This window comes from Pezoporus wallicus, unplaced genomic scaffold (assembly GCF_028554395.1).
Source record: "Pezoporus wallicus isolate ANWC-B61680 ecotype Strahan unplaced genomic scaffold, APGP_CSIRO_Pwel_v1 contig_5261, whole genome shotgun sequence".
Lineage (NCBI taxonomy): Eukaryota > Metazoa > Chordata > Aves > Psittaciformes > Psittacidae > Pezoporus > Pezoporus wallicus.
The window spans coordinates 8,155,354-8,168,806 of NW_026642423.1; the positions used below are offsets into that span (position 1 = coordinate 8,155,354).

Genomic DNA, 13,453 nt, shown 5'->3' on the forward strand with positions numbered 1-13,453 from the left:
CTACCAAGAATTCCCTTAGAAGATAAAGCAAACGAGACTTTATTTCCAGTCTGTGCTCTCAGCCCCTGGAACAGGCATCATGAGATTTGGCCCCTCTGCTTCCAGAGGAGTTAAAAGCTGCAGTCAGAGAGCACATGCTTCAGAAAAACCGAATTCAAAGCAGCAATGGGCAAGAGTGACTTTGCCATCTCTTATATGGGACTGAAATCTCAGGTCATTCTTTCTGACTATGGGAACCACTTCCAAGCAGTTACTAAATATACGTATTTATTTATTTATATATATATACATAAATACTGCTATCTCAGGAGCCTGTGCTTTAAGCCCATCTCATGGCAGAGTTTACCCACTGTGAAAAGCACCTAAGGAACCTACACACAGGCTACAAATCACAGCGTAACACACGGTATTATCAATAGCAATTTACAGCAAGACATGAATTCATTACTAAATCCTGAAAGGAAATCTCTGCCAGTATAACCATCCCTTTGTATTTAGGCATCCATTATGCTATGGCTGTTGTGACGGCCCTCTTACCTCAGAGCAACAGGAGGGGAGTGGGTGGCATTTGCCTCCCTCCAGATGGAGTTTTATTCCAGCTCGCGCTGGAGACCCACAAGAGGGCGGTCGGGGTTGTGTTTTCCCTTTGACTACATCATTTTCCACTTCAGTATCCTGGGGAGGCTCACCACAGAGCCGCTTTTTACCTTCTGTGGTCACTTACAGCTACTTTCTGAAGAGAATGTAATCGGTGTTACCATATGCCATGATAAGTACAGATAACAGAAAATGCTTTCTGCAGATGAAGAAGTTATCTATTTATTCATCAAAGTCCCTACAATGTTTGTGGCATGTGTTTTAGCCTATTTTAGAGCTGCATGAGCCCGCAGGCACTCAGATCACATAATTGATTATGCTGGTGTTTGTAGGATCAGGGTGTTCAAGTTTATGCTGGCTTTTCAAAGAGGGAAGCTTCTCCTGTCTCTTCAGAAAATTCAAAGCAATCATACTAAAAATAGATGCAAACTATTAGACAAAATTAAATCTCTCCTTCCGAGCTCAAGAGAAGTGTTACACCATTACCAACCAGTGTTGAACTCGGCTTTAAAACCATGGTCAGCACCACAAACTTCACTCAGATGTAGATAGTATCGTTATACTGTCATTAGTATTACACAGGTGTGCCTTTGACAGCTCTTGACATTTCCTTACCCTTGAATTCCACCTCCCTTACTTTATTTTACCCCTCCAAAACAAGGGCTGTACAGTGCTGCTTTCCCCTCCTGCCCAGCCCAGCCCACAGGTACAGCAGCTTGCCATCTGTTCTCCTCTCCAGTGCTTCCACCCATCCCACCTCGGCTCTCCCTTCTGTCTCTTCACTTTTTCTTGTCTCCTCCTTACCTCTTGTGCATCTCTCCTCAAAACCCTATCTGCCCTCACACACAGATTAACCCACCCCCTGCCTCACCCAGCACGATGCCCTCTCCCCTTACCTCCAAATACTCTGCACTTCTATTGTCTGGAGTTGTTTTCCTCCAAATCCACCCAAGATCCTTTCCAATTCAGCTTTGATAGTGTTTTAGATACCTTCTGTACCCAGTTAAAGCAAAAACATACTAAAAAAAAAAGTAAATTAAAAATTCAGCACTGGGAAGGCCAGTCAATGCAAGCCATTCAAAAGCAACTAAAAGGCAGAAAGACAGATGTTTCTCCTCTGCATTTGACCCTACAGAAGTCACAATTGCAAAATCCTTTTGATAACACTATATTGTACCAAGAAGCTTCAGAAAACGGCAGCCAGAGAGTCACAAACCTTTTTTTTCCATGCAGGAACTTGTGGCTCTCCAGACTGCCCAAGGCAGAAGGAGATGCTCACTGCAACTGTACTGCAGAGGACGTAGGAAAAGCTTCTCTGATTCAGCTTGCATGACAATGAAGCCTCTGCCATTTAAAGAGAGACGTTTCTGCGCCCACCGTCCCTGTCCTCCTCGGTGGCCACCCACTAGAGGGAAGCAGCTCACGCAAGTTACTCTTCCCAGTGCCAAGGAGCTGGATCAAGGGGTCGCATCCTTGGTGAGATGCCGCTGCCCCTAGAAATCCAAGCTCTGCTGTGGCAGCAGAAGGGAACCCGCCAGGCAGGAGTGCTCAAACCACAAGGCTTAGAGCAGACCTTGACTTTGTGGCAGCAGCAAAGTGACTGCTTACACAGGCGACCGCTTTCATTGGTGATATGCAAGTTTTCTGTACTTGGATTTGGCACCAAAGCCTGGGCTCCCATTTCACTAGTTCTCATTTCATTTCTTTGCGTTATTTCTGCTGCAGCTCTGTATGAGGGTTTTCATTACCCAGACTGCGCTCCCCCACACAGCTCTAGGAGCAAATAAAAGACATCAGCACCACAGATATGCAGAGCAGGGGGACATAAGGAAACATGAATTAGAGCCCTGCCATGCCATTTCATGAGAAGTGTGGGGAATTAAGACAAATTCCTTCTCTGTAACCCTTTAGGGGAATCTTAGAAAGCTTTTCTCATTTCTTCAAATAAATGCACAAGAGAATTTCAGTGGTAGGGAGAATCATGCACAAAAATAGAGGGTCTCATCCCAGGATATAGTGCTTACAGTACAAGGTGTCCCAGGAGTTCAGCCTTGCTCCACTGCTCTGCCGTACTTTTGGCAGCAGCTGCCATGTCCCTCTGGCTCACCTGCATGAGGCAAGCTCCTCAGGCAGCACTCCAGCTCCAAGATTTGCTCTGTGCTTGCCAAGGCGTTCTCCGCACACCGCTGCTGGGTTATCTCTGCTTTGGCTGAGATGCCAGATACTGAAATAACATTTAAAAAAGGAGTTCATAAAAATACTTTATCATTCCATTTCAGCTGGCTCCCTTACTCTAGCTACATTTCAGGAGCAAACAGTAGCAACTAAAATATACATGTCAAGGTCCTGTGAGTAATGTGAAGGTCAGGGATACCATGAGCAGTGATAAACCATCCAACAAAGCTTCCTGGGACAGAAGCAACAGGTCTGTCCGCAAATCACATCATTCATGTAGGTGAACTCTTTCATATCATCACAGAGATTAAAGTTAAAATGCTTACCTACCTGCTATTATTCTCAAGGCCTTCCACCAATGTTTACTGAAGAACTGAAGGAAGCTTGTTGAGGCAAAACGTATTGAGTTACAGAAGTTAAATACACACTGTAACTGGGAAAATGCACACTCCACAAGTGTGCATGTGTCATGTGGACTCTATTAACCACATGGAAATAGCCATTAATTAGATTATTTCCCTTTAAGAAGTTAAAAAGCTAAAAGAGGGGGAGAAACCGTAACTGTTTGCCGAGATTCACAAGTACACAGACCACACACAATGCTTTTCTGGAAACAGCAGAAATAAAAGAAGTTATTGGACATTATCCTTAAATAACCTTTCACCCAATTTCTGTCAAACAATGCAAACCCTGTTCAAATGCATCTTCTCCTACCTAGATGAGGACACAAGAAATTCAGAAAGCTGGTTGCGTCTGGGGAAAAAAAACAAAGCAAGGATCAAAGCCAGCTTGTAAAAAGCATCTAATTTTGGCCTTAGCACTACGTTCTTCACCTAAAAGGCAAATCAGCCATCTGAAAGCCAAGATGGTCAGGAACTTACTTTGAGAAACTGGAGAGCAATTGTCAGATTGGGAAGACAGCATGTCGTCAGAAAAAACATCATAACAAAAATATCAAAGAGCAATTTTATTTAGCTTATTTGGCACAAAACTTACAAGAACCGTTTTGTTCCCTTTTCAGATTTAGTACAACTAGCAAGGAAAAAAAGGCATACTAATACATTGAATAAGCTATACAGCAAGTGAAATGTGGAAAGAGGCACCAGAAAGTTCTACCAAAAATCAAAGTGCATGAAAAATACCTACTCTGAGCGCCTCATGGTATTGTATTAAGGCACCAGTCCTTTCGAAGGTTTACTGAATACATCAAGTGTGCAACTTCTTGGTTTGGAATGTAAAAGTCCTTCAGCCTGTATGAGAACTGGATATGCAACCTTTGAACGAAACAATGCTTTTCCTTGTAAGTGCTATTAAATGGCAAGACTTCTTTCTGCCCAACATCATCTCTCAGCCAGAAGTGTCACTGTCACATGCTTTGAAAAAGCCAACACAGGTTACCAGGGTGACCAGCATTTCACTTCAGAGTTTTAAGCTGTAGTGTACACACAGCAGGCCTATGAATTCTTTACAATGATTTTATAGAAAAGAAATGCTGCTGAGTAACATGGGACATACCAGTAACTACATAACTACATTTAGATAACTTATTAAAAGAACATTTAAGGACTTCCTGGAGTATCCCCCCCCCAAAAAAAAAAGTGTTATAATCCAGAATAAGTACACAGACTTTTTAACAGAATTTTACAAAGCTTCCTTCAGTACTAGCGATCAAGTCAGACAAATTCCACAAGACCTCAGAAACTTTAAGTACGCAGAAAAAGACCAATATCAGACAATGGTAGGCGTTTTTCATAATTGGAAACATTTAACAGAAGTACCTATAACTGCTAAGCATGTTATACTGGTGTATATATATACACACATACACACTGAAACATCATTATACGCGCCAGACACCTTATCTCACTGTGGATTCTGCACATCACTGCTCTTGAGTACTACAGAAGTTGCACCAGGATTTTTATTTCAGCATCTTCATTATAACTATTCCTTTAAGAACCAAACCACTTCAGTTACAAGAAGAGGTACCACAGGCCAGATTCACATCTAGTGTAAACAGGTTCCAAACAACCAAACAGAAGTTGCATCCGCTCCTTACCAGCTTTGACTTTGGTTTTGCTGCTCAGCTGGAATACCAGTCTCCTTTACTTGCAGGAAGAAGTTTGATAAGAAATCAATGCCCATATTAAAACTTAAGTGGGAATGAAAAAATGCAGAATATTGTATCAAACCATTGTACAACACCTCTACTGTAGAGAGTTTCAAACATCTCAGGAGTTTGAGACTGCTTAACCTGAACTCTGGAAAAGCACATTTCTCTATGGACATGCAAAGGCATTTAAATATGCACCCTAGGCATTATAGGATTTCACTTTTTGTCCTCTTTATGGTGTAGACCTCAAGAACACAACTGTGTGTTCCATTATAAAACCAAAGCACCCTTGAGCATTAAAAATTCTAAACAGCAAGGGCTAAAAAAAGGTCATCTGGAAGTGATCTACACATTAGAGAGCATGGTGTTTCACAAGTTTCAGAACAGTTCAGTTCATACTTTCTGGGATAACTTTCCCTAAACCTCTGCCTCAGTACAGAGCTGTAGTTTTCAGTAACTCTCTAACCCCTGAATTATTTGCTACTGCACATAAAACATGCCACAGAAGTGGCAATCAGGGCTAAACATTTAATGACATGTCCTTTTTGTCCTTGAGTAACAATTACAATCAGCAGAAAGAAAAACTATTCACTCAACTCATTTATTTCATGATTTGTAAGTCACATAGCAACTTAACATTGGTGTTATACATTTGTGCTTCTGTTCTCTGGCACTTGGAGGAGGAATTCATTTCCAGATAATTACATCTTGCTGAAGCATTCCTTTGCATTTGTCCAAACTTGAATCCCCTTAAAAAAAAATTAAGAAAAAATTAAAAATCTAGAGGTGGAAATACACTTTGTTTGCAAACCTCATCAACAGACTTCCGCCTACAGAAGACTCTACAAAAAAGTTGCAAAAAAACTTCATGCAAGAATAAGGCAGAGACTACACTGGAACTGGACCACACTGCCTATCAGATACACATGTATGTCTCTTTGTGTGTGTATACATATATATCTATATCTATATACGTGCGTATATACACATATACCAACATTAACATGTCATTGAATTACAGTAGGATGGAATACATGGGAGGTTTTACGCTAGTGACTTCCAACCTTCTGTGACTGCAATGTTCCTAGTTATTGAAAGTTTTCATCTGATGCCCTGCTGATATGATAAATACACCAGCCTGGCCTTTCACAAACTAAACGTACCTTTTTGCACATGCTAATCTGCATAACAGCATAGCTTATAAGCGCCTCCTTCAAATCGTGATTCTTTTGCTCTTTAAACCGTTCAATGTCAGCCCAGGCACTTTTCACAAAGTCTCTGGAATTAAAAGCAATTATTTCTGTTAGCAAGTGTTTTACATGTTCCACCCTCTGCTCGTCTCCCTTCCTCTGGACCCTCAGCAGACAAGCCATATATGACAACCCATCTTCCAGTCAGTAAACCAGGTCCTGTAGTTACTATGCATAAGGACACACCTCATTTTATAATTGGCTCTACAACGCAATTCTTCATCTTAAGTTTTTGAAAACAGATAATCGGTTTCACAGGGTGAGTTCGGACTGGTTGGTTGGTTTGTTGAGGTTTTTTTTCCCAGTAAGAATCACTGACACAGAACCAGCATAATCCAGAATACACTTTTTCCCTCAGATTCTGTTTGGGTAACCAATTATCTATGCTAACATTCAGCATATACAACATTGCATGTTTCTTTTTCAATAGTCAAGTCAAAATCTTAAGTCTTTCCAATGTGAAAACCTGCTTGTCATCAGGATGTGAGACATTTAAGTACAACAAACACAATGAAAATTTGACTTAATTCACTTCAGGAATTTTGTTGGTTTGGGGAATATGTCTTTAGATCTCCTTAACTAAAATGGAAGTAGATTTCTGTAATTCATAGCTTTCATTTTTGCTGGACTATACGTACAAGTATTCACTTGAAAATTGCTTCCAGAGCTACAAAAGCACATCTCCAGTACTTCTGTCAAAATGATTAAGAAACTGCATTTACTGAAAGTCTTGTTGTTTTGAACTATTTATGAACTACTCTTATCTTTCCAGCTCTAATCCTAACATATTAGGAGATCCCATGTTTACCCCTTGTGTTATACAATGAACGCGTGCTGACACAATCACATTGCTTTAGGAATGTTAGCTCCTGTTTTACATGTAAGGCCCTTTCCAACCCTAACCATTCTATGATTCTATGTTTGCATTCCTGAAGAATATTTCATTAGAGTACCAAGAAGCAGCTACTCAAACAACTTGCGAGAACTTCCAGTCTCTTTGAAACAGGAGTTTGTCGTCCTCCATATAAGAAGTTGCAGAATATGAGCTCAGGACCCATATACATAAACCAAATTAAATACTGTATTTGCAGCAAATCAGCTTTTGAGTCTTAGGCTGTTTAGCTGCAGACCTACAAGCCCACCTGCTAAACAAATTACTAGCTGAACATAAAAGCATGCAAGTCAGTCATTAGAGTAGGCTCAGTAACTGGGAAAGTCATCAGATTTTACATAAGCCATACACTCAGACCAGAAGCTAACTACACGTACTGGTACTTTATTTCACAACTTGCAGCTGACAGGAGCTTTTATAGACAGCTCATAAACACCAAGAATATATTAAAAACACTTATAAAATACAAACACCTTCAAATGCATCCAGTCAAGGACTTTTGCTAAGACAAGCCTTGTGTTTTCTTTGAAAAAGGAAAGCCTGTTTACCTGCCCTCCAAATTTTTAGACTTCAGTTGTTCTTCTCCTTCCTGTATCTGCTCTTCTAGAACCTTTAACTTGGCTTCCCTCTGCTCAGGGGTTTCCTGCCCAAAGAGCTTGCTGGTCATCCCTTTCAGGGAGAATGTTCTCACAGTCTACAAAAAGCAGAGACACTCTAGGTTTGGGATTCCTGAGCACAGCCACAAGACATTATGTGATTTTTAATAGCATTTGGGCTTTTTATTCAGCTGACTTTTTTGCTTTTACTTCCAATTCATGAATGAAATTTTCATTAATAGGTAACTTATGAGAGGTATGGTGGCTCACATTAGCTCACATTAGCTTGAGCAAAGTGGGAAGGCAGTAATTTGATGTTCAAACTCTTCAAGGCTGATCCGTGGATGGGACCATAAATGAGTCATTCCACTGATACAGGCAGCCTTTCAGAGCAGTTATCCTACAGAAGTAGGAAGGAAACTAAGTCTTGCGTTCTGTATGAGGAAGAAAAGCCATAAAGTAGTTCTGTATAGAACATCAATAGATTCAACAGCAATATTAAGAATTCTAAACTTTTTTTAAATTACCACTTTCAGATGATGTTTTAAGTAACATTATCTTCCATATAAAAGGGACTAACACCATATATGAGTAACATCCACCTTTCAAAAGGCAGAGGAATCCCTTCATAATTCCCAACGTTTTGATCTTTAAGATCGAGTTGTTTGTGTTATTCTGCTCAGGTCATACTTCCTGTAACCCTTTACTTGCTCAGAATTCAATAAAAGAAGCTGGGTACAAACAGCTTATGTCACCAAGAACCAAGTTACTTTAAAACCTCAGATGCTTACAGTTCACATGATACCACTTCTTCTAAGCAGCAGCCAGCATCTTAGTGCCATTCAAATGTCATTCTAAGTAACTTGGCTCAAAGAAAAAATAAATTTAAAAAACGAGGCATTTTGGAGAATAAAGTGGAAAAAGACTCACTCCTGTTGCCAGCTCCTCACACTGCTGCTTCTTTGATGTTAGGTCTTGTGCAGCCATTTCCAAGTCATATTGCATCAGTTCGTGTTTCCTGCAAACTGCCCTAAAAAGTAAGAAATGAAAGCTCTGTCAATAATACTTTGTTTTGCTACGTTTCCCTCAATTTAAGCTTCACAAATGGCATCATGCTTTTTTTTTTTTTTCTTTTTCTTGGCAGGCAGCACATTCTGTTATTTATCTAGCTCAAATTCAGCATCCTTATCACAGAATGCGTAACTCTGCAAATGCTGTAGCTAAGCAAGGTTGGATCAAAGTATAAAGAAAGTCCTTAGTACAGCAGCATTCTGTTCCTCTTTTCAGACTCATTCCAAGACACATTCAGCAATGCAAGCTCTACCACCTACTTGAGGACACCACTGCAAAATAGTTTTATTCAAAATACATTACAGAAAAATCACAACTATGACAAAAGGTACCTGGAAATGGTACCTGTCACAGGAGCAACGTATCATTCGTTCATAAATTCTTCACAGTTTAAACAAGAAACTGTGCTCCTAGATTCATATAGTGCCTTTCATCTGGAAAAGAGGAGAGTTTTCTCTGGCCACCTGCAGTAAGTCCCAGTCCTGTGTGGGCTGACAACACTACATCCGTACTCCACAGCCGGATGCACATTCGTCTCCCAGGAGAGGCTGCTAGTGCACTCAGTTCCCACACAGCAGCCATCACACTCACCAACCCAATTCTCTACAGCATCACTGGACCTTTCCAAGAGCTGTTCTCCATGGGCTGGCGCTGAACAATAACTAGGCTTACAGCATAAAGCAATTTGCTTTTGTCTCCACACTTGTAAAGGACAACTGCTCTCTAAAGGCTAACTTAAAAAATTAAGCAGATAAATCACTATTTAGATACACAATACTGTACAGCAGATTAAAATTATATAGGACACTCTGAAACTTGCTGGAGTTTGCAATGGCTGTAGCAGCTTTGTTTAACCTAGCTTGTTTGAAAACTGACGCTTTTAGTGTATTGTGGCACTATTATATGAGAAGCCAAGGGAATCATAGAATGGTTAGGGTTAGAACGAACCTTAAGATCATCTAGTTACAACCTCCCTGCCACGGGCAGAAATGGCTCACACTAAACCATGTTGCCCTAGGCTCTGTCCAACGTGGCCTTGAACACTACCATGGATGAAGCCTTTACCACTTCTTCAGACAATCTGTTCTAGTGCCTCAAGAGAGGAATAAACAGCATTACCTTCCACAGTATACTGATTGTAACCTTTCTGTTATTTCACTAGTTATCCGCTCAGTTCTAATTTATATTGCCACCTGGATGGCAATCAAATATGAGTAAGTAAACTAAAAGGCGAGAACATGGAGATTCCACAACACTGAATTTTACACTTCTTAGAGAACATTGTATCAAACTAAATTCATACCAACACAATGTTAGAGAAAAGGACTACAGCTTCCATTTGAGCTATACACTGATGTACATACCGTAGTGCTTCTGCATAGAAGAGATATTCTTTCAGCTGATCCGCATAATGTTCCTCTTCTTCCAGTATGTCATCAATAGAAGCTGCATACCTGGTGAAAAACAGGCATGGTTCCTTAATTTAACCTTTAAGGACTACACATACAGTAACAACAGAAGACACCTGTCTGACAGAAACACTAGTCACAAAGTAAGCTCTGAATCAGCTAATGCAAACATTCCTGCAGGACCGTTTCTCTGGTTGTTACAACAATGAATCTTTTGACAAGTACAAAAATCAATCATCAGTTTCCTGCTGAAGATGAGGCGGTTTTTGTTAAAGGAGAGAAAAACAATTTATTCCTTCAGTGGACTGTCAATAGGTAGCCCCAAGGCAAGAAAGACATGGTGCAGAAGAAATCCTGCAAGGCTTAAAGCATTAAGGTGTAGGAACTTGAACATTGTGCTTTCTGAAAAGCGAAGAGGCTGCTTTCATTGTTCATTATTCAGTCCGAGTATGACAGAACTCACAGTGGTGCTCTGAACACTGCAACTTTTCGTCCTTCAGCTCCTTGAAAGTCTGTTGCTTTGTCTGCTGTGTAAGTCAGGCATATCAATTCCAAGCAACAAGAAATTTAAACCTTCCTTTTAGGGAGAAACCTAAAGTACAAGGTCTCGGGCCAACTTCACAGGTCTTGTATTCAGTAAGAGTTTTGTCGTTTAGGTTGATGTCTCCTAAAAATGGCAAAAAGCACTTTCTTTTGCTTATTGGACAGTACTTAACTAGTTTGCACTCACCAAGATGACTCTGCCTGGACATAACTGCAGGAACAGGCCTACAGCTAAGAGGTAACTGCACATCTCACTTGTGACAGAAACAGGATGCTACTTTAGCCCACAGTACAGAACATGTGTCACTGGAGATAAACAGAATGAATGAACTCTCATCACAAATGCCTTCATTTATACTGCTAACTCAGTCTGGATTCTCAAGTATGTTGCAATCCCCTACACAGCTGCAGGCTCCCTGAAGCGAGCATGTGCCCATACTTGTCTAGTGACCAGCACAACAGGACCCAAATGTGAATTACAGCACCTCTTGGCTTTAAAGTTTTTGCAAAATCTTTTGAGGTTTTTCCCTTTCTTCCTATGCCTCTCCAGTAACTGGCTCTATGGAAAAAGTGGCAGTTTCAAGCTGAACAGTAACTGGTAATGTGACCTGGGAGAGAACACAAAATCCTGCAAGCTCCAAAAGGAACAAAAAGGTTACTTAAACCCCTGGGAATCTAAGGGAGGTATCTGAGGGAAGACCCTCCTGCTGGAAGTTGCCATCCTCAGGCATGCTCAACAGAGCATGGGCAGTAAGGTTCTTCAAAGAGCTATGCACAGAATAGCTGAAAAAATGGGAAGACTGAGAAACAGCTGTAGACATGCCCACCTGTTCATTAATTTTGTAAGTTTGCAAGGAAGATGAGTTGGTTTGATACTCTGCAAAGTCAAAGAGGCTGCATGCCCAGCAAAAGCCCTACCACGGCTATTAGTGATAAATAAGCATAACATGAAGTGACCAGCAACAGCAGATCAGTTTAAGTAGAAGGGAAAAAGAACAGGCAGAACAAGAATTCACATTATGAATCAAAGTAAGGAAGACGCCCAACTGCTGAAAAATATACTTGTTCTGAAAAAATCCTACAGCTACACAGGTCATAAGTGGCTTACCCTCTCTATTTTTAAGTTCTGAAGTGCAATAGTTTAAGTACAGTGGTTAGATTTTTCAGGGTAGCAGATGGACCACATTTCATTCACAAGTAAGTTCTAAGTTTAAAGCAGTGCTAGAGTTCATCTGTGACAGAGCCCATCTGTGACAGAGCTCCTCTGAAAAAAAAAAAAAAAATAAAAAAAAAAATCAAACAAAAAACCCCAGGAAAGCAAAACCCACCTTACCTGGACATGGTTTCATAGTGACATGGAAGTTTGAGTTGAGAAACAAAACAAGAAAACCAACCAAAACCAAACCAACCAACCAACCAAAAAAAAAACAACCAACCAAATAAAAAAAAAACCACCTACCAAAACCAAAAGAACAACCCAAAAGTAATAAGACAAGCTATATTTCTGACTGCCTAAGCTGAAGCTGAAATACTGGTTTGTCCTAAGTAGGTAGGCAAACCAGAGAAAATCTTATGAAGAGACACTGCAGTAAGTTGTAAAGGTACCTAACATGTTCCCACTCTTCATGGGAATCATCAGCTAAACCCTGGATTGAGTTCAGACTGCTTCAGCCTGCAATGACAGTCTAGTTGATACAAAGAATCTCTCATTAATAGACTAAAGGACAGAAGCCAAAGATCCAGCATTTTTTTCTTTCATCTTTTAAATGCCAGAATTACAGCCATTCGTTCAAGCTTTCTCAGCATACTCTGTTGTTTTCTATCACTTCAGCAAACTTCATCCTGTTATATATAGCACACACCCAGATAAGCTTTGGGATGTCTTCTCCAAATATTAAACAGTTTTAGATCATACTAAACAATAACGACTTGAAAGTTTAAACAAACATCTAGTAAAGACTACAACATATGGGCTAGATAGAGGATAATTAAATTAGTCTTGAAGTTCAACATCTGTATTAGTCAAACTTCTTGAAGTAGCTTTCTGTCACAGTAAAATCCTGTCTAATGTTATGGGAATGGTAACTGGACTGGTAAGTTATACTTTCAAGAGATCATAGATATGAACTTCCCTGGTAGGAGACCACATGGGTCACTGAATTGAGTTCCTCAATCTCACAGCTGCTACTTCTTGCTTGTTACCAAGAGATTATTGTTGTATGACAGTGCAAGAGCAGAAGAGATGACATACAATGAAAGCTACCTCAGACTTCATGCGGTGATTCAAGTTACCCAGAAACTTGTTGCCATTACCTTGGATCTTTAACCCTAACTGTGTTACAGTCAGAAATAGTAAACATCTCGGATGTGTGGAGAGGGTTCAGCCTCCTGACTGAGAAGTGTGACCCACTTCTTTTAGTTGGTTACGCATTTCTAACCAACGCACACTAAGATTACGCATCTTAGTGTGGTGTATCCAAACCACTGAAAACATGTTTTGTGCCTCCTTAACTCCTCTATATTATACTACGTTTTCATTATCTCTTCAATTTCTGCATATTGCAGAAGGTGCTTAACATTGTATTCCCTCTCTACTTCCATTATTTGCCTCTGAAAGCAGAATGCATTCTCCATTTCTTCTCACCAGAGCCCTCCACCTAAAAAAACACTATAGCTTTTTTGGTTTGCAAACCATGATGTTAGCCAAAATACAGAAGTGTGAATAAATTATTCAGAAGGTTTCAAATTCTTAAAGATCTGATAAAAACAAATTTTTCTGAGGAACATGAGGGCAGTTTGGGACAGCA

General features: G+C 40.2%; 1 protein-coding gene across 3 annotated transcripts in view; it reads right to left on the bottom strand.

The window, feature by feature from the left end:
- Positions 1 to 5,459: 5,459 nt before the first annotated feature.
- Positions 5,460 to 13,453, bottom strand: part of SNX4 (sorting nexin 4) — a 36,686-nt gene continuing 28,692 nt past the window's right edge. For 2 of the 3 annotated variants that reach the window (XM_057430095.1, XM_057430094.1), the window contains 5 exons: positions 10,059 to 10,148; positions 8,554 to 8,653; positions 7,576 to 7,721; positions 6,049 to 6,163; positions 5,460 to 5,634 (listed from right to left, as the gene is read on the bottom strand). In XM_057430095.1, coding sequence (XP_057286078.1) covers positions 5,587 to 5,634; positions 6,049 to 6,163; positions 7,576 to 7,721; positions 8,554 to 8,653; positions 10,059 to 10,148 — 499 coding nt within the window. In that variant the 3' untranslated portion in view covers positions 5,460 to 5,586. The remainder of the gene's footprint in view (positions 5,635 to 6,048; positions 6,164 to 7,575; positions 7,722 to 8,553; positions 8,654 to 10,058; positions 10,149 to 13,453) is intronic. The other variant, XM_057430096.1, reaches the window with a different exon arrangement.